This window comes from Artemia franciscana, unplaced genomic scaffold, assembly GCF_032884065.1.
Source record: "Artemia franciscana unplaced genomic scaffold, ASM3288406v1 Scaffold_1763, whole genome shotgun sequence".
NCBI classification, from domain to species: domain Eukaryota; kingdom Metazoa; phylum Arthropoda; class Branchiopoda; order Anostraca; family Artemiidae; genus Artemia; species Artemia franciscana.
Window position 1 is genome coordinate 10,920 of NW_027062946.1, and position 23,021 is coordinate 33,940.

Here is a 23,021-nt window from a genome sequence, read left to right on the forward strand (position 1 = left end):
TCTAAAAAAAAGGCAAAAACTACAAAAAAAACTAAAAACTAATAAAAAAAATAAAAAAGCAAAAAAACTAAAAAAACTAAAAAAACTAAAAAAGGTAAAAAACTAAAAAAACTAAAAACTAAAAAAAACTAAAAAAATGGAAAAAACTGAAAAATAAGCTAAAATAAAGGTAAAAACCAATAAAAAACTAAAAAAAAACTGAAAAAACTAAAAAAAGGCAAAAACTACAAAAAAACTAAAAACTAATAAAAAAAGTAAAAAAGCTAAAAAACTAAAAAAACTAAAAAAAACTCAAAAAACTAAAAAAAGGTAAAAAATAAAAAAAATAAAAAATAAAAAAAACTAAAAAAAAAGGAAAAAACTGAAAAATAAGCTAACATAAAGGTAAAAACCAATAAAAAACTAAAAAGAAAAAAAGGAAAAAACTAAAAAAAATTTTCATCTAAAAAACTAAAAAAAACTAAAAAAGGTAAAAACTAAAAGAACTAAAAAAGAAAAAAATAAATGACGACACTCAAAGAGAAAGCGACCAGGACAAAAGGAATGTTCGATTAGCAATCAACAAAGCACCGGGACACAGGGAGTATAAATGACGACCAGGACATAAGTAAAAAAAAAAATTAACAAAACTAAAAAGAAGGTAAAAACTACAAAAAAACTAAAAAGAAAAAAAAACTAAAAACTAATAAAAAAACTAAAAAATCTAAAAATCTAAATAAACTAAAAAAGAAAAAAAAGGAAAAAAATAAAGGAGAAAAACAAAACTAAAAAACGAATGTATATACAGACCGGTACACCGGGATACAAATGACGACCGGGACACAGGGAATATAAATGACGACCGGGACACAGGGACACAACTACAACGGGGACACCGGGGGAAACAGGGGGATGTAAATGACGACCAGGACACCGGGACAGGGAATGGTCGATTAGCAATCACCATCAACAAAGCTCAAGGGCAATCATTAGAATCATGAGGTATAGATCTGAATACAGATTGTTTTCCCATGGACCATTATATGTTGCATGTTCAAGAGTCGGTAAACCTGACAATCTATTTATATGCAAAGACAATGGGACAGCAAAGAATGTTGTATATTCGCAAGTTTTACGTAGTTAAAACCATATATATATATATATATATATATATATATATATATATATATATATATATATATATATATATATATATATATCTATCTATATTCACAGGTGGGACATAGGGACACAACTACAATGGCGCGTAACTATTATGGCGCGTAACGACTTACGCGCGCGGGGGGGCTTGGGGGGGCGCGAAGCGCCCTCTCCAACTAGGCGTTGGGTTAGCGCAAAGCGCCACCCCAACAGATAGTATATATATATATATATATATATATATATATATATATATATATATATATATATATATATATATATATATATATATATATATATATATATATATATATATATATATATATATATATATATATATATATATATATATATATATATATATATATATATATATATATATATATATATATATATTCACAGGTGGGACATAGGGACACAACTACAATGGCGCGTAACTATTATGGCGCGTAACGACTTACGCGCGCGGGGGGGGCCTGGGGGGGCGCGAAGCGCCCCCACCAACTAGGTGTTGGGGTGGCGCGAAGCGCCACCCCATCAGCTAGTATATATATATATATATATATATATATATCTATATTCACAGGTGGGACATAGGGACACAACTACAATGGCGCGTAACTATTATGGCGCGTAACGACTTACGCGCGCGGGGGGGCTTGGGGGGGGGCGCGAAGCGCCCCCACCAACTAGGTGTTGGGGTGGCGCGAAGCGCCACCCCAACAGCTAGTATATATATATATATATATATATATATATATATATATATATATATATATATATATATATATATATATATATATATATATATATATATCTATATTTACAGATGGGACACCGGGAAACAACTACAATGGCGCGTAACTAATACGGTGCGGAACGACTTACGTGCGTGGGGGGCCTGGGGGACGCGAAGTGCCCCCACCAACTGGTATATATATATATATATATATATATATATATATATATATATATATATATATATATATATATATATATATATATATATATATATATATATATATATATATATATATATATATATATATATATATCTATATTCACAGATGGGACACCGGGAAACAACTACAATGGCGCGTAACTAATACGGTGCGGAACGACTTACGTGCGTGGGGGGCCTGGGGGGTGCGAAGTGCCCCCACCAACTAGGTGCTGGTGTGGCGCGAAGCCTCACACCAACCGCCAGTAGTTTATATAATATTTGTTATAATAAAGAATAAACACTAGCTCATAATAAAGGATATTTTAATTAATATTAGTAGCCTTAGCCTTAGTGCCAGTGTTATCGGTAAGATGTTTAGGCTTTGGTGCCATATTTGACTTACTTTAATGCTTGATTCTCGGCTTGATTTTCTTTTCCACGTGGGATTCCGTCTAACCCATGTTCACCGCTTAACGCATAGATGATTAAAACCGTGGATAGTTGGACCGTTACTCAAGCAGTAATCATGCGCTACACACATACCAACCTATATATTCCTTTTTCATATGGGATTCCATCTAGCCCATTTTTGCCACTTGAGGCACGGATGCTTATAGCCGTGGATAGTAAGACCGTTTCTCCAGCGGTAGCCACGCGCTACACATTCACCAACAATATATATATTTTCATATGGGATCCCATCTAGCCCATGTAAACTGTATAGCATTCAAATTTACTATGGACTAGACTTCGTTCTTTATTATAATCTTTTAACCAAGGATTTGGTTGTGCAATATTTTCGTTTTCCTATTCAGTGTGATAGTCACTGTCCCTTGTTCAGTGCCTTTTGTTTTAGCTTTTTGGAGTTACGTATGATAGTCCATAACACTAGGCATATTACAAAAATAAATGGGAGGAAAATAAATTCTCCTAGTACAAAGTGAATATGCTTAAGTGCGCCTATTATAGAGTCGTTTAAGTTTCTCCCCTCGTGCTCACCCTTCATACCGCTTTCATTAGCCTGAACTGCTTCCATATTTGCCATAAGAAATGCCAGCAAAAAATACAAAATAAAATTCTTATTGAAGCAAAACATTTTTAGATTTAATTTTAATTGCTGCTATCGCATCAAACTGCGATTCGGACTGTTGATTTTACTAATCAGCAAACTTTTGGTTTTTCTTTTTATGTTTTTCGAATTGTTTAAATTTCATATTAAAACATTTAAAAATATTTCTGCATTTATCAGTTTTTTGGTCAGTAAGCCAATTGAAGTTAAATTCTCCGTCCACTTTTTCAAAAAGATGTGAACTTGACAAATAAGACCTTGCTACTAATTTCAATTCAAAAAGTTGAATTAATATTTTGCAAGATACCTATTTAGCAGCTTTGATATAATAAGACAAACATAGGATAATAGCTTAAAAAATTTTACTGACAATAACACTTTAGGGGGTGGGTAGGAGGAGTTAGGGGGACTAGCTGATACTCCACGTGTTGCTGTGGCGCTGTGCGCCACAGCAACGCTTGGCAGGGGTCAGCTAGAAACTAAAAAAAGCACTAGAAAAACTAAAAAAAACACAGAAATACAAAAAAAACAAAAATACAACTGTGTTACAAAAAAAAACTAAAGAAAAAAAAAGAAAAAAGAAAAAAAACTAAAAAAATTAAAAAAAAAACTGTGGTTTTTATTAAGCGATCAACAATTGCAATTCAAACTAAAAAAAAAAAAACTAAAGAAAACAGAAAACAGAAAACAGGAAAAAAATAAAAAATAAACAATAAAGAAAAAAAGAAATAAAAAAAAAAACTAAAAAAAAATATACGAATTTAAAAGTTAGCACCTTACATACGTTTTACTGGGGTATGCAGCGATGCAGCAACGCGTGAGAGGGGTAAGACTTCTACATCTATATGCATAAAAATGTACTGTTTGTTACACTATTTACAACAAAAAAAAGGGAAAAAATTATTATGGTTATTACATTTTTAGTAATGGGGCATTATGTTACTTAGTATTGGACTTGATAGTCTCTTTCAAGGCTACTAGCTACTGTTGCAACCCAGATGCAACCTGGAGCACAAATAGGAAAAAACCTATGGCTTTTTCTTAGTTGGAATGAGAGCCAAACCTCAGTATCTTAATATACCCCAGACAAGTAACTTCTGAAAAAGTTTTTGTATTATCTTATGTTTTAGTTGCTATGTGCCGTGGTTTGTTCTTCACGAGGTTTCGGGTATATCTGATGAAACTTATTTGGTCTAAATTTTCGTGCTCATCTTTTACTAGATTCCCGCTACTGCAGTAATCACAATTAATGTCTCATTTACTGTGGACTCGAGTTCGATGTTTTCTATAGCACTGAAAAAAACTTCTCTTAATAAATACTACATAACACCCACCTTCTTGACTAACACTACCACTGCAACCCTGATTTATATACTATGGCAAGAGTTCGTTCTTAATTCTTTAAAATTTGCTTCCTTTGTTATGCATATTTGTTTTTTGGCATTTTTCTGTATTTGTAAGATTTGTCCCGGCGTCTTTTTTGTATGTTATATTGTTGACTTTATTTTATGTCCTTTTTCTATGGCTTCATGTCCGACGCGGCTCTTCCTTTTCTTTCCTTTGGAGAAGTTTTGGTTAATAAGGGTACTTCAAATGATGAACCACTCAGTTTCCTTTTTGGGAACTCAAATAACGAAAGATCTTTTCTGTAAGTTTTCTCAAACAATTGTGAAAAATATGAAGTGGTGAAAATATATCTTTGTTTGATCAAATTCTACTAGGTGTAGACCTGCAACATGGTCACACGCAAAACAGTGACATATATCATACCTGGACCAAAGCAACGATTACCCACAACAACAATTTCACACTGTAAACTAAGTCCTTGGGACTTTTGTTTTGTAATGGTAACACAAGTTGAAGCAGAAATTGTCTTCGCGTATAAAGGACATAATTCAAAGTTTCAAAGCGTACAGTTTCTCTGCTAATTACAACAGGAAATTACTGTCCTACAAATTTTACAACAATTTCAGTTATTTCAGTTGAAATTCAGTTATCAGTTGTTTGGTAGTAACTTGAAGCTCGTTCCTGTACCCATTTATCTGGCCGTTTACTAGCCCCTTTGGAGCAGAAATATTTCCTTAGAGCAGCTATTGCTCTACTAGAAATACTATAATATTATTATATTACTATAGTATAAATACTACACTATTGCTATACTATAAATAATTCCTTATATGTGCACCTATTGCAAGCAGCAAGCTCAAAAAAGCACCGAATAATCTTTTTTGTTGTTGCTAAGGATTAAAACACTGTTTTATGGTTTCTGTTTGATTTGTTTGTCTTTAAAAACTGACAAAAGTCGACCAACTGCTACAGGTGTAACGTATCCTGAGTATTTTTTTTTGAACAAAAAAACAAGTTTTTTAAATGAAAGTAAGGAGTGACATTATTAAAACTTAAAACGAACAAAAATTACTCCGTATATGAAAGGGGCTTTTCCTCCTCAACGCCCCGCTCTCTACGCTAAAGTTTTTTACTGTTTTAAAATGTTGAGCTTAGAGAAAGAGTCAAACTTTAGCGTAAAAAGAGAATGAGAACAATTGAGAATGATTACAAAACTGTCAATGATAAGAAGTGTTTCAGGCGTAATATTTGCATTCGCGTGAACATCAACAGGTAGATATACTATTTTACTCTTAAGAGCGTCAAAAAGTTCTGTTCATTGTCTTTTCAACGCAGTAACGTGCCTTATCTCACGATCTTAAGACAAAGCATTACAAATCGAATCATCGATTATCGAATTATCATTTCAAACTTGTCGAGGCAATTCATACATATTGGTGTCAAGTTAGTATGAAGGATATTTAACATAGATTGGACATTCTCCTGACTTTTAAACATTTCCTCAGAAAAGTAATCACAGATAGAGAATGAACCTCTGACCTCCTTGTTCCAAGCCATACAATAAATCAGCAATTCTCTTTCATTCTTGGGTACGTTCTACTAGATAGAGTCTAAACTTGTGGCAAAACATTACATCAAAACGTTTCCTTTTTGAAAGGGATCTTAGAGACTTCAATTGATATTTTATCTTTATCTGCCCGCAACAGTCACAATGGATTGTAGGATACACATTCCTGATGTTAGCTACCTTATCAAGCTTTTCGCCAAATAACTTCAATATTCTATTTTACTCTACAGAAGCTCTAATATTGCTATCACCCGAGATGACGCCTAGACTATTACAATCTTGTCTTCTTGATACTTCTTCTAAATAATTACTTAGTTTCTTGTACGAACCCTGGACTTTTAGTGTGTTAATTTGTCGTATAACCTTAGATTTCGATGCTACCTTATATACGTTACTAGCTGTTGGGGTGGCGCTTCGTGCCACCCCAACACCTAGTTGGTGGGGGCGCGCGTAAGTCGTTACGCGCCATTGTAGTTGTGTCCCACCTGTAAATATATATATATATATCTATATATATATAAATATGTTGTCTGTCCGTTACGCCAGATTATATCTTCTATATATATAAAAGAAAACAAACTAGAATGCAAAAACTGGAAATTGCATAAATATTTCGAAATATTTTGACAATAGATTAAAGTAATTCGAAAAAGAAAAATGGTAAAAAACTAAAAAAAAACTAAAAAGAAAAAACTAAAAAAAAAATTAAAAATTAAAAAAATTAAAAAAAGAAAAAACCTAAAAAGAAAAAACGTAAAAAAATAAAAAAGATAAAAAACTAAAAAAAAAACTAAAAAAGCTAAAAAACTAAAAAAAGAAAAAACTAAAAAAAAACTGGGAATTGCACAAATATTTCAATATATTTTGAAAATAGATTAAAGTAATTCGAAAACCTTAAAACAGATACCCCAAATTTTAATGTTTAATTTAAATTGTTGGAGCTTTAGCATGCTTGGCACGTAAAGATTTTTCCAAGTGTCAATGTTAGAATGAACATTGAGAAATTGAAGAAAACAAATCAATAAAAAGAAGAAACTAAAAAAAAAACTAAAAAAGAAAAAAAAACTAAAGAAGAAACTGTATCTATATATCATGAAAAGAGAAATCACCAATGCTACAGCACAAACACAAAAAAAAAAAAAAAAAAAAAAAAAAAAAAAAAAAGAGACAGAAGGAGAAAAGGAAGACTGTTTTCCTAAATTAGTGATTAATATAGACCAGCACTTGAATGAGGCCTTAACCCTACTCATCCATACAATCACATAGGTCAAACAGCATAGCCACACACAATCAACCATAAAGAATAATCCATGGACAGGCAGTCATGTCGTCAATAAGTATAAGTCGTCATTTACCGAACAATAGAAAAAATAATATAGACAAATAATTCAGAGGCAACACCCAACATAAGGGCTCATCAGGAGAATACACTGGCCTATATAGGGTTTCGCCACTCTAAATTCTCTACCCAGCACAGTGTTGTGGCTACCACAGAATACCCATGGCATCCCCGCGTCAGGTATCACCCCCAAAATACATGCCCATGAAAAAAAAAAAACAGCAAATGTAAAACAACCAAGTAAAACCAAAACAAGCTTATCCTATTAATATATCCCTCCCTTTAGCAACAATAGGTAAACTAAATATTATAAATTTTACCAAATCACAAATATTAACACATTGCAAAAAACCTGAATGAACTAAACAATTATAGAATTCATCTTTACCATGTGGCTAATTTTTTAAAAAAATCCGCTCAATTAGAAACACAATTCAAAATAAATGGCGCTGTGACAACATTTCTCGAACCTCCGAAATTAGTTAAAAATTTCTTTAAGTATTTTTAGATAATTCTTTTGATATTTATTAAAAGTTCGTTATAATGAAAACTAAATTTTTTAAATTGCCAAGTTAATTTATTTGCAGAAAAAACCTCTTGATATCAATTTTTGGCTTAAGAATTTACATCTATTTTTAAAATCAATATAATTACTACAAATCCTTGCATAACGAAGTAACTGTGAGAAAAACGCTGAATATGTGATATTTGAGTGTATATTACTTTCAGGGAATGGGAAACTAATCACTTCAAAATCAAAATCTCCGTTTTATTATACATTTTAAAACTTAATTTATTATATCACAAATATTAATATTTAAATCTAAGAAATGATCTTCATGACCAGCGCCATGACTAGGCTCAAGAATAGCTCTGATGGATATATATTTTAGAAATATCAATTGAAATTCTTACAATTAAGACCAAAATATCATCTAAATATCTTTTATTATTTGACAAAGCATGTTTTAAATTAATAGGATTATTCTTATCCATCATATATTTATATTCTAGTTGACTTAAAAACAAGTCAGCTATAAATGGGCTGGCATTCCCCCCCATGGGAATTCCCATTATTTGCTTGTACAAATCACCCCCAAATCTTATATAAGTATTGTATAAAACAAATTCCAATAACTCAAAAATCATATCCAAGCTGTAACATCTCAAGTTAACTGTAGTATTAAAGCAGTTTGTCCATACGGCTTTTTTATTATAACTGTCTATTTTTAAGAACCTTTTACTAGATAAGAGGAAAGATTTCTTTATAACAGTTTTTAAATTATCAAACACTAAATTAAGTGATAAATTAGTATACATTGTCGCAAAATCGAAAGACTCAATTCTTTTAGCTGAAACCATTGTTAAAGAATCTATCACCTGCAGTGAATTATTAACACTCCAATATGGATTAAAATTCGAAAATTTTTTAATACCAGAACAATAGGTTTTAAGTTTATTTACAATTTCCTTTAAAATTAAAGAGAGGTCAGTAGCAGCAATGCGGGTTGGACATTTAGCTGCTCCAGCAATAAACCGTGGTTTAGGGGGATTCTTATGAAATTTTACAGTCCAATATAGGAAAGGGAACTTTTTATCATTGTCATTTATTTTAATATTAAAATTTTTAAAAAGTATTTCTTCAGTCTTTTCAATTAAATTCTCATCCTCTATACTTACCTTTTCATAAACATTAGTTGTGCATAACTCCCTTTTTAAGATATCTTTTATGTCTTTTATGTCTGTTACACTATGTCTGTTACGCCAGATTATATCTTATCTATATATATAAAAATAAGTTGTCTGTGTGTGGATCTGTGGATGGATCAGGTGACGTCACCTGAAAAAACTGGATCAGGTGACGTCAAAACTGAAAAAACTAAAAAAAGGCAAAAACTACAAAAAAAACTAAAAACTAATAAAAAAAATAAAAAAGCTAAAAAACTAAAAAAACTAAAAAAAGGCAAAAACTACAAAAAAAAACTAAAAACTAATAAAAAAGCTAGAAAACTAAAAAAACTAAAAAAAGGCAAAAACTACAAAAAAAACTAAAGACTAATAAAAAAAATAAAAAAGCTAAAAAACTAAAAAAACTAAAAAAACTAAAAAAAGGTAAAAAACTAAAAAAACTAAAAACTAAAAAAAAACTAAAAAAAGGAAAAAAACTGAAAAATAAGCTAAAATAAAGGTAAAAACCAATAAAAAACTAAAAAAAACTGAAAAAACTAAAAAAAGGCAAAAACTACAAAAAAACTAAAAACTAATAAAAAAAGTAAAAAAGCTAAAAAACTAAAAAAACCAAAAAAACTAAAAAAAGGTAAAAAACTAAAAAAAAATAAAAAATAAAAAAAAACTAAAAAAAAAGGAAAAAACTGAAAAATAAGCTAAAATAAAGGTAAAAACCAATAAAAAACTAAAAAGAAAAAAAGGAAAAAACTAAAAAAAATTTTCATCTAAAAAACTAAAAAAAACTAAAAAAGGTAAAAACTAAAAGAACTAAAAAAGAAAAAAATAAATGACGACACTCAAAGAGAAAGCGACCAGGACAAAAGGAATGTTCGATTAGCAATCAACAAAGCACCGGGACACAGGGAGTATAAATGAAAAAAGCTAAAAAACTAAAAAAACTAAAAAAAGGCAAAAACTACAAAAAAAACTAAAAACTAATAAAAAAAAATAAAAAAGCTAAAAAACTAAAAAAACTAAAAAACTAAAAAAAGGTAAAAAACTAAAAAAACTAAAAACTAAAAAAAAACTAAAAAAAAAGAAAAAAACTGAAAAATAAGCTAAAATAAAGGTAAAAACCAATAAAAAACTAAAAAAAAACTGAAAAAACTAAAAAAAGGCAAAAACTACAAAAAAAACTAAAAACTAATAAAAAAAAGTAAAAAAGCTAAAAAACTAAAAAAAACTAAAAAAACTAAAAAAAGGTAAAAAACTAAAAAAAATAAAAAATAAAAAAAAAATAAAAAAAAGGAAAAAACTGAAAAATAAGCTAAAATAAAGGTAAAAACCAATAAAAAACTAAAAAGAAAAAAAGGAAAAAACTAAAAAAAAATTTCATCTAAAAAACTAAAAAAAACTAAAAAAGGTAAAAACTAAAAGAACTAAAAAAGAAAAAAATAAATGACGACACTCAAAGAGAAAGCGACCAGGACAAAAGGAATGTTCGATTAGCAATCAACAAAGCACCGGGACACAGGGAGTATAAATGACGACCAGAACATAAGTAAAAAAAAAAAACTAACAAAACTAAAAAGAAGGTAAAAACTACAAAAAAACTAAAAAGAAAAAAAAACTAAAAACTAATAAAAAAACTAAAAAATCTAAAAATCTAAATAAACTAAAAAAGAAAAAAAAGGAAAAAAATAAAGGAGAAAAACAAAACTAAAAAACGAATGTATATACAGACCGGGACACCGGGATACAAATGACGACCGGGACACAGGGAATATAAATGACGACCGGGACACAGGGACACAACTACAACGGGGACACCGGGGGAAACAGGGGGATATAAATGACGACCGGGACAGGGAATGGTCGATTAGCAATCACCATCAACAAAGCTCAAGGGCAATCATTAGAATCATGAGGTATAGATCTGAATACAGATTGTTTTCCCATGGACCATTATATGTTGCATGTTCAAGAGTCGGTAAACCTGACAATCTATTTATATGCAAAGACAATGGGACAGCAAAGAATGTTGTATATTCGCAAGTTTTACGTAGTTAAAACCATATATATATATATATATATATATATATATATATATATATATATATATATATATATATATATATATATATATATATATATATATATATATATATATATATATAATATATATATATATATATATGGGACATTGTCTGTACATATAAATAGATTGTCATGTTTACCGACTCTTGAACATGCAACATATAATTGTCCATGGGTAAAACAATCCGTATTCAGATCTATGCCTCATTATTCTAATGATTGCCCTTGAGCTTTGTTGATGGTGATTGCTAATCCAACATTCCCTGTGTCCCCATCGTCATTTATATATCCCCCCTGTGCCCCTCGGTGTCCCCGTTGTAGTTGTGTCCCTGTGTCCCAGGCGTCATTTATAGTCGACAAACATGACGTCAGTCGACACACAAACATGACGTCAGTCGACACACACGTCCCAGTCGTCATTTGTGTCCCGGTGTCCCAGTCTGTAATTTCTCTTCGAGTGTCCCGGTAGTCATTTGTATTCTCTGTGTCCCGGTCTGTATATAGAACTACATTCGTTTTTGAATTGGTATATGATGAAATAAATTTGTTGTTTTTTTCTTTTTTCTTTTTATTTTTTTGGTTTTACTTTTTTTTTAGCTTTTTTAGTTTTTTTCTTTTTTGTTTTTAGTTTTTTTTGTAGTTTTTACCTTTTTTATTTTTTTTTATTTTTATTTTTTTAGTTTTCTTTTTCTCCTTTGTTTTTCAATTTTTTTTCCTTTTTTTAGTTTTTTTTTCTTTTTCCGTTTTTATTTTTTGTAGTTTTTTTAGTTTTTTTTGTAGTTTTTACCTTTTTTAGTTTTTTTTCTTCTTTTGTATTAATGCTAAGACTAAGGTTCGAACCTGGAACATCTCGGACCTAGAACCTGGAACATAACGCTCTACCAACTCAGCTACTTCGGCTTGAATACATTTAACTGTTTTAGTTTTTTTTTTTTAGTTTTCTTTTTATCCTTTATTTTTCAGTTTTTTTCCTTTTTTTAGTTTTTTTTCTTCAGTTTTTTGTTTTTTTAGTTTTTTTATTAGTTTTTACCTTTTTTTAGTTTTTTAGTTTTGTTTCTTTTTTAGTTTTTAGTTTTTTACCTTTTTTTAGTTTTTTTAGTTTTTTAGCTTTTTTAGTTTTTTGTTTTCTTTTTCTCCTTTATTTTCAGTTTTTTTTTCGTTTTTTTAGTTTTATATTTTCTCAGTTTTTAGTTTTTTTAGTTTTTTAGTTTTTTTTTATTAGTTTTTAGGTTTTTTTTGTTTTTTTGTTTTTTTTTGTAGTTTTTACCTTTTTTTAGTTTTTAGTTTTTTTTCTTTTTTAGTTTTTAGTTTTTTACCTTTTTTTTAGTTTTTTTCTTAGTTTTTTTAGTTTTATTAGTATTTTCTTTTTAGTTTTTTTGTAGTTTTTATCTTTTTGAGTTTTTTTTTCTTCTTTTGTATTAATGCTAAAGCCAAGGTTCGAACCTGGAACCTGTCGGACCTAGAACCTGGAACATAACGCTTTACCAACTCAGCTACTTCGGCTTGAATACATTCGTTTTTGAATTGGTATATGATGAAATAATTCAGACGTCATATACGGACAGACAGACCGACACACAAACAAACAACTTATTTTTATATAGATAGATAGATTAATGAAACAGGTCAAGAGAGGAAAATGTGGAGCTAGTACCCTTAGACACCGCAAAAAGTTATGATATCTGTCGTTTGGGCTACAGTACAATGAAGCTACGGAAAAAAAAGAAAAACCAAAATATAATAATAATAAAGGGGTACTTGTTCATTATTCGGTACACCCTTGAGAAATTAAGTTGCACTTTTATGGTGGCTACTATAGAATGGTCAAGAGTTTCCGATGGTTGAATTTAAAGCATGGGTTGTACACAAAAATGTAGTTTTAATCTAAAAAGTGATATTGTACTTTTTAATGAAAATGACAGTAGAACATTTAACTTCCTTTTGAATGAGCCCTCACACGACATTCTAATACCACTGGGCTGATACGGTCACCCCTCGTAAAAAAAACAAATAAACATGCATCCGTGATCTTTCTTCTGGCAAAAAATACAAAATTCCCCATTTTTGTAGATAGGGCCTTGAAACCTCTACTGCAAGGTTTTCTGATACGCTGAGCCCGAAGATGTGATTTTAAATAAGATTCTATGACTTTTAGGGGGTGTCTTCTCCTTTTTTTTGAAAATAAGGCACATTTACTCAGACACGCAACTTTCGATGAGTAAAACTTAACTTGATGAAACTTATATATTTAAAATCAACATAAAAATTTGATTCTATTGATGTATCTATTGGTATTAAAATTTTTAGAGTTTAGGCTACTATTGACCCGGGTCTCACCTTACAGTTTGTTACCACAAGCTGTTTGAAATTACAATAGTTTAGGTCAAAACAAGAGTCAGATCAAAACAAGAAGTAAATTATTAGAACCGCCTTGTCACAAACCCCTATACAGAAAACCTGCCCTCTGTCTACTTGAAAAAGGAAAATATATTGGTTTAAAAATCAAGAAAAGTGGCTGAAACCACGATATTCTGCATAAATGGCATCTTTTTTTTCTTTTTCTTCATTTTTTTTCTCAGATAGCATGATGGCATTAGAATATCGCAGAAAGCTGTTTAATGGCTCATATTAAAGGAAATAAATCTGGTTAAAACTATTTTGTAATTAATTTTTTTTAAAGTAATCAATATTTTACGAAAAACTACATTTTCCCTGTATAACATCATAATCGTAGGTTGTAGCCAGGTCGTTTCTTACTATTTCGAAAAAAGCTATTACAATGAAAAATTGTAATAGCAAAAAAGAAAATTTTAAAATCAATTTTATTTTAGTTCCCAGCTCCGGATCGCTAAAGTTATTTTGCAAAGTGCAAAATTATTTATGGTATCTGAACAGTAATTTTAATTTTTAGTTCAAGCTAGAAAAATACTTGAAAATTTTAAAATTAGTTTTGTTTTTTGTTAGGCTCTAGCCACTTCACGCGTGATTTTGCAGGTATAACTTTAAACATTAAAATTTTAAGACACATCTCACAATGAATGTTGGATTTACCGTTGTTGATAATTGTAAAATAATATTTGATCAAATTAAAAATGGAAAAATGTTTAGGTATGTAATTTATTACATAAGAAATGAAACCGCTGTTGAAGTAGAGAAAACTGGTGAAAGGAATGCCTCATACGATGATTTTCTGAAAGACCTGATGGTTGAAAATGGTGGCGAGAAAGAGTGTCGATACGGTGTATTTGATTTTCAATACACCCATCACTGGCAAGGGACATCAGAAACTGTTTTGGAGAAGCTGATTTTAGTTGGCTGGTGCCCAGGTGAGGCTAGGCCTAAGGAAAAAATGCTGTATGCCTCAGCCTTGGATGCTTTGAAAAGATTTCTAGGCAATCATTTCCAGTATATACAGGCAACAGATTACAGAGAAGCTTCTTACGAGACTGTTGAGGCTAAACTTAATTCAATGGTCCGTTCTTAAAGCAGTCCGCTGATATTGATGTTCTTAAGAATTTAAGCTTGGATATACAACACCGGACCAGAGACGTGAGAGACTGTAGTTGAAAAGCTTATTTTAGTTGGTTGATGCCCAAATGAGGCTAGGGTTAAAAAAAATGCTAAATGTCTTAACCTTTGATGCTTTGAAATTGTTTATATTAAAGAACAAACTAGGTTGCAGCATTAGCTAGCAACCTTGTAAGAGACGATCACCTCTAATACTAAAAAATACAATATTCCATAAATCCTAGAAATTTATTCAGATCAAAACAAGTAGTGCACTATTAGAACCGCCTTGTTCGAAACCCCTATATAGGAAACTTACCGTCCATTGGCTTGGATAACGAGGTAAATCTACTGGCTTAAAAAACAAGAGAAGTTGCTTGTACTACGATATATGCATAAACGGCATCATTTTTCCCATCTGCTCCACTCAGATAGCAGGGCACTGGAATATCATCGGTTATTATCTATATATATAAAAATAAGTTGTCTGTCTGTGGATGTGTGGATGGATGTGTCAGGTGACGTCACCTGAAAAAACTGGATCAGGTGACGTCAAAACTGAAAAAACTAAAAAAAGGCAAAAACTACAAAAAAAACTAAAAACTAATAAAAAAAATAAAAAAGCTAAAAAACTAAAAAAACTATAAAGGTAAAAACCAATAAAAAACTAAAAAAAAAACTGAAAAAACTAAAAAAAGGCAAAAACTACAAAAAAAACTAAAAACTAATAAAAAAAGTAAAAAAGCTAAAAAACTAAAAAAAACTAAAAAAACTAAAAAAAGGTAAAAAACTAAAAAAAATAAAAAATAAAAAAAAACTAAAAAAAAGGAAAAAACTGAAAAATAAGCTAAAATAAAGGTAAAAACCAATAAAAAACTAAAAAGAAAAAAAGGAAAAAACTAATAAATGACGACACTCAAAGAGAAAGCGACCAGGACAAAAGGAATGTTCGATTAGCAATCAACAAAGCACCGGGACACAGGGAGTATAAATGACGACCAGGACATAAGTAAAAAAAAAAACTATCTATATATATAAAAATAAGTTGTCTGTGGATCTGTGGATCGTGGATCAGGTGACGTCACCTGAAAAAACTGGATCAGGTGACGTCAAAACTGAAAAAACTAAAAAAAGGCAAAAACTACAAAAAAAACTAAAAACTAATAAAAAAAATAAAAAAGCTAAAAAACTAAAAAAACTAAAAAAAGGCAAAAACTACAAAAAAAACTAAAAACTAATAAAAAAGCTAAAAAACTAAAAAAACTGAAAAAAAGGCAAAAACTACAAAAAAACTAAAAACTAATAAAAAAAATAAAAAAGCTAAAAAACTAAAAAAACTAAAAAAACTAAAAAAAGGTAAAAAACTAAAAAAACTAAAAAAGGTAAAAACTAAAAGAACTAAAAAAGAAAAAAATAAATGACGACACTCAAAGAGAAAGCGACCAGGACAAAAGGAATGTTCGATTAGCAATCAACAAAGCACCGGGACACAGGGAGTATAAATGACGACCAGGACACAAGTAAAAAAAAAATTAACAAAACTAAAAAGAAGGTAAAAACTACAAAAAAACTAAAAAGAAAAAAAAACTAAAAACTAATAAAAAAACTAAAAAATCTAAAAATCTAAATAAACTAAAAAAGAAAAAAAAGGAAAAAAATAAAGGAGAAAAACAAAACTAAAAAACGAATGTATATACAGACCGGTACACCGGGATACAAATGACGACCGGGACACAGGGAATATAAATAACGACCGGGACACAGGGACACAACTACAACGGGGACACCGGGGGAAACAGGGGGATATAAATGACGACCGGGACAAAAAAACTAAAAAGAAAAAAAAACTAAAAACTAATAAAAAAAACTAAAAAATCTAAAAATCTAAATAAGCTAAAAAAGAAAAAAAAAGGAAAAAAATAAAGGAGAAAAACAAAACTAAAAAACGAATGTATATACAGACCGGGACACCGGGATACAAATGACGACCGGGACCCGGGACACAGGGAATATAAATGACGACCGGGACACAGGGACACAACTACAACGGGGACACCGGGGGAAACAGGGGGATGTAAATGACGACCGGGACACCGGGACAGGGAATGGTCGATTAGCAATCACCATCAACAAAGCTCAAGGGCAATCATTAGAATCATGAGGTATAGATCTGAATACAGATTGTTTTCCCATGGACCATTATATGTTGCATGTTCAAGAGTCGGTAAACCTGACAATCTATTTATATGCAAAGACAATGGGACAGCAAAGAATGTTGTATATTCGCAAGTTTTACGTAGTTAAAACCATATATATATATCTATCTATATTCACAGGTGGGACATAGGGACACAACTACAATGGCGCGTAACTATTATGGCGCGTAACGACTTACGCGCGCGGGGGGGCTTGGGGGGGGGCGCGAAGCGCCCCCACCAACTAGGTGTTGGGGTGGCGCGAAGCGCCACCCCAACAGCTAGTTATTATTTAAGAATTAACGACGCTTCTTGACTACTATTGTCCCTGCGTCGGCCCTGCAGTGCATTCCTGCAGCGTGATTCGATCTCTGGGTCCCGTATTACCAAGCTAAGGTCAAATCCACTGCGCCACCTTGGGACAGGAATATCATAGAGATATGTTTAATGGCTCATTTTAAAGGGGATTGCCACATTCAGAGTCTTTTGTCAATAGAAAAAAATAAATTATTGTAATAGAGCAATTCGTTACGAAAAACTAAATTTTTCAAGCACAAGATTGATGAATGAAGTCATAATGTAGATAATCGTCATAGAGAGCTGTTTAATGGCTAATTCTCAAAGAAATTGCTGCATTTAGAAATCTTAATTAGCAAAACAATTTTAGAAGAACTGTATTGCAGTTTAGTGCTGGAGTAACGAACGTTACTTCGTATGCAATCATCTTGTATACGAAGGTCAAAATAGTAGTTTTAACATTATAAAAGCATTTACTTGAGCTAGAACAATTCATAAAAATCCAGAAGTATGAGAGAATATCCGGGTCGCAGCGTTAGCTAGCAGCCTAGTTAGTGACTATCACGTCCTATACTAAAAATGTAATAGCCCATAACTCCTGAAATAGTGCTATATCAAATCAAGAAGAAACCCTTATATAAATGCTCTTACAACTGAAACCCTTATATAGGAAACTTACAGTCCTTGGCTTGAATAACACGGAACATATTTTGTTTCGAAAATAAAAAAAATGGCTGAAGCCACAATATTCTGCGTCAACCTAATATATTTTTTCACAGATAGCTGGGCACAGAAACATCGTAGAGAGCTGTTTAATGGCTCATTTTAAGGTAAACCTTATTTATAAACTTTTTGTAATTAAGTTGTCAATTATTAAAATATAATAAATTTTGTACAAAAAACAAAATGTTTGTTCAACACTGTAGTAGCAAATGGCTCAGCCGACATTATAAACTTAAACATGTCTTAAATATCTTGAATGACGTCACCGTCAAAGCAAAAATGACAACAACTAACTTCATGACGCCAGTCGACACAGAAACATGACGTTACCTGATCCACAGACAGACAACTTATTTTTATATATATAGATAGATATAATTCTAAAATTGTCAGGTAATTTTCTATTTTGAAATAAAAACTAAAAATTATTGCTCAGACAACATAAATATTTTTGATATTTACATAATAGCTTTAGTGGTTCTGGACTGAAAACTAAATATGCTAATCAAATTGGGAATTGCAATCTTTTAGGTTGAAAAGGCAGATCCATTGGAATCATGAGAATGCGTGGAATAAGAAAAGCCTCACCCTCAAAAGGCCCTGTCAAGATTGTTGCCTCTATTACGTTATAACAGACATAACACGTCATTTGTGTCCCGGTGTCCCGGTCTGTAGTTTCTTTAGTCGACAAACATGACGTCAGACGACAAACAACTTCATGACGACATACAGCTCAATCCTTATAATGACGTCAGTCGACAAACATGACGTCAGTCGACACACAAACATGACGTCAGTCGACAGACAGACAAACAACTTATTTTTATATCTACATATATAAAAATAAGTTGTCTGTCTGTCTGTGGATCAGGTGACGTCATGTTTCTGTGTCGGCTGACGTCATGAAATTAGTTGTTGTCATTTTTGCTTTGACGGTGACGCCATTCAAGATATTTAAGACATATGTTCACGTAGAAATCTATTAATGTTTAAGTTTATAATGACTGATGAACTTACAATGGCAAAAGCCGATGAAGATGCTCAAAGAGTCTATGCCAAAAAACTTGCTGCTGATAGAGAAAGTCAGACAAGAAAGCGTGCCGAGGAATCAAAAGAACAGCAAGGAAACAGGCTTGAGGCTAAAGAACGCAAAACCGAGCATTTAGATGAAGATCCACCTGGACAGCGAGAGTCAAAACATATCAAAACTGAAAATGATAGCGATGATGATTGGGTTTGGGATTTTGACTTGGATAAGGTCATAAATGCCTACCAGATTTTAGTTAAATAAACTAAATGTATTTCATAGTGAAGCTGAAAAAAAAAGAAGAGAAAGAAAACTGACAAAAGAAAAAATGTAAAAAACTAAAAAATACTAAAAAGAAAGAACACTCAAAGAGAAATTTTAGACCGGGACACAAATGACGACCGGGACAGAGGGAATATAAATAACGACCGGGACACTCAAAGAGAAATTACAGACTGGGATACCGGGACACAAATGACGACCGGGACACAGGGAATATAAATAACGACCAGGACACAGGTATTTAAGAATATCGTTCAAAGACAAATTTTTAATTGTAAGAAGACCGTTAAAAGAGAAATTTCTAATTGTAAAATGACTGAAGAACCTACAATGGCAACGGTACCACCATCGAAGTAGATAACCAGTGGGTTTACGGCCAACCTATCACCTAACCGTGATCGTGAACAAAGTTACAGTACGAATGATCTATTGTCGTATGTACAAAATAACATTTCCAAGTCAACGTCGGAACAAAAAGATATTTATGATACGATAGACTCAATTTCAGGACGTATACAACTACCTGCTGATCTCTGTAATTTAGTGACGTCCAAAAATGAATTGATTGAAAAAGTATTTCCGAAAATTCTAAAAAATTATAAAAATAATAAATGGCTAAGTGAAAGAGCGATTCTCGCACCCAAAAATATAGACGTCCACGAAATCAACAATATTGTTTTGACCAAGATTCGAGACCAGGCAGTCCTTTGCAAGTCAGTCGACACAGTTTTGGAACCAAATGAAGCGGTTAATTATCCATCTGAATTTTTAAATTCCATAGATCTTTCAGGGTTTCCACCACACGTGCTACAACTAAAAATAGGCGTACCAATAATACTTTTAAGAAATATTAACCCACCAAAGCTTTGCAATGGCACGCGACTTGCCGTAAAAAAAACAATGGAAAACCTAATAGAGGCCACAATGTTGACAGGGCCTTTTGAGGGTGAGGCTGTTCTTATTCCTCGCATTCCCATGATTCCAACGGATCTGCCTTTTCAATTTAAAAGATTGCAATTCCCAATTCGATTAGCATTTACAATCACCATTAACAAAGCTCAAGGTTAATCATTAGAAAAATGTGGTATAGATCTTAATACTGATTGTTTTTCCCATGGACAATTGTACGTTGCATGTTCGAGGGGTCTATCGAAAACGGGCATGAGCTCTTCACGGCATGTTAGAAAACAGGTTTCTTGCGGCCATGCCATTTTGATTAAAAAAGACACAAATATCGAATCCGGGCACGTCTTAGACCTGACGTCACAAAACTTGTTTTTCTTAATAGGCTAATAGGAAGGTGATGACATGCCGGTTCTAAACCAAAAAGGACGCTTTTGAAAAGTGGTACGCTTAGGCGCTACGTCAAAAAACTGGTTTTTGTTCCATAAGCTAATATGAACCAATGGCAAATGTATTTTCGCTTAATAATTATAGGTCCACTGGAATTCAGTGGTACAATAAATACTTTGATCAAAAGATGGCAGTTGAGAGATAAATTAATGTCTAAAAAAGGGATGTCTTTTAAATTTAGGATTTATAAAGGACTTCTTCTGAGGTGTAGGATCTACAAAAATAAATGTAGATATTTTATTTAAAAATATATTTGTTCATTTATGTATAAATTATATTTTTGGAGGATATTGTACAGAAAATTTAGTTAAACTTTGTAGATGGTTTTCGTTCAAATAGGATTTTTTTATTTTTGCTTGTTTTATATCTAGTGGGACTATATTATTGAAACGGATTTATATGGCCATTTTCCTTGGAAAAGGGCAATTTTATCCTATCTGTAATTATTATTTTATCCTCATATCCTTTCACTCTATTCGGTCAACTTTACTTCACCTAGCCTTTGTCTCATACCTATCTAGTACTCGTTGGCATTGAAAAAAAAATTAAAAGAAGCATTGAATCGATAAACTTTATTAGAAACAAGAGACTGTTTTATAAAATACACAGTATTTTCTTCTTTTACTCACAGATTAAATTTTCTGATCTGGTACAGAGAATACTTCCGTTATCTTTGGTCCTTGGATTCGTTGCAGCTGCAAACATTTTGTAGCCTTAAAGAAAATGAAAGATTTATAGTCCTATAATATCAACACTAACGGACATTTAACAAATTATCGTAAAGCCTCGACGGTCATACTTCGGCTAAAAAATTTCACTTGAAATCCAACCTTATTCTGTAGTTTTGATAAAAAAAAAAGAAGATAAAACATCGAAATAATAAACAAAGCAAAAGATACAACCAAGTATAGGACACTTAATTCATGAAATGACTTATGTAATAATAATAATACAGGCCAGAAACAATTTAGAAACCCTCTAGGAAGCTTAAAAGCTGGTTTCATAAAATGAAAGATATGTTTTCAATTACAATTTAGTCATTTGATTTGTTAGATGAAGACTCAAATTTATGAGATTCAAAAATGATTTAGATCATATTTAATATGATGCTCTGTCTGTAGTGACTTGTCAAAATTCCAAAAGAAGATTTCTTATAAAAAAATCTAAAACAGTTACTTTGCAAAAATTATTATTACATTTATTATTACAGATATCTTGATTAAAATGAGAAGCAAGAAGGGTTTTATTTTTTGAGATTATATACCCTTCTGATCTCCAAATGGCAATTGAGATATTATTTTTCTTGAAAGAATACAAACCTGTGGATGTTGATCACGCATGAAAAACGGCACTTAATGTGTAAAAACACTAAGCCAAGCATTAATGTAATGGATATTAAATGAAGGTTTTTTTTTCCTGAAAGTAAGGAACACCATTAAAACTTGAAATGAACAGAAATTATTGTTTATGAAGGGGTTATTCTCCTCTTCCGTACCTTGCTCTTTACGTTAAAGCTTTTAAGTGCTTTAAAAAAAACTTCTTTTCTAATTAAGCGACCCATGTTCCAGTAGTTGTTCTTAAAAAATTGTGACAGTCAAATTAGCGTACATAGCAACGTATTAAGGGGGGGGGGGCAGCCCCTTCATATACAAAATATATTATGTTCATTTGTTTTAAAGATCTTTACTTATAGTTAAAAAAATCGTATTTTTTAATTCTTTTAAATCGCCCCAGGTAGAAATTCCTACAGAATTTTCCCCCAGAAATTTCACTCTCCATGAAAAACTCTACCACAGAAACTCGCCCCAATCACAAAATATCCCGCTCCGAAAGTGTCTATGCTTCCCAAAAACAAATTATATACGTAGATGTTACAAATTTTATAGCTTAAAGATGTCGGAAAGGCCTTAAATATAATACGTAGTTAAGATACAGATTGTATATTCTTCCCTGCAAAGATACTTAGGGATATGCAACCGTTTTTTTACGCTTTTCTTTAAGTAATTATAACGGTAAAACCTATTTGTTTTAGAATGTCAAGATGGAGTTCATTCCATCAGAATCTTAAAATTTAGTCATTTTTAAATAACAAATTTGTAATTGCTTGCACTTTTTATTCCTACAAAACAATAATTGTAACGGATATTAACTGAAGAAGTCTTTTTGGAAAGTAAGGAGCAAAATTAAAATTCAAAACAAACAGAAACTGTTTATGAAGGAGTCGCTTCCCTCCACAATGCCTTGCTCTTTACGCTAAAGCTTTAAGGACTTTACGAAATGCTTCCTTTTCTATTCAAACGACCAATGTTTATGCAGCTGTTCTTAAGAAATTTGGACAGTCAAACTTCAGCGTAAATAACAGTATTGAGGAGGGGGGTATTCCCTTCATATACAAAAGTAAATTCTGTTCATTTGAGTTTTAATGATCTTTACTTTCAGTTAAAAAATCTGTTTTTTTTTATTCTGA

At 31.3% G+C, this 23,021-nt stretch overlaps 1 protein-coding gene across 1 annotated transcript; it reads left to right on the plus strand.

The window, feature by feature from the left end:
* Positions 1-14,204: 14,204 nt before the first annotated feature.
* Positions 14,205-14,654, plus strand: LOC136042690 (cofilin/actin-depolymerizing factor homolog). Its single transcript, XM_065727649.1, has one exon. It carries the CDS (start codon positions 14,205-14,207, stop codon positions 14,652-14,654), a length of 450 nt encoding a protein of 149 aa, XP_065583721.1.
* Positions 14,655-23,021: the final 8,367 nt, after the last annotated feature.

Bases quoted from the DNA above. Each gene is read 5' to 3' on its own strand.
- LOC136042690 (XM_065727649.1), top strand. From the start codon at position 14,205: ATGAATGTTGGATTTACCGTTGTTGATAATTGTAAAATAATATTTGAT.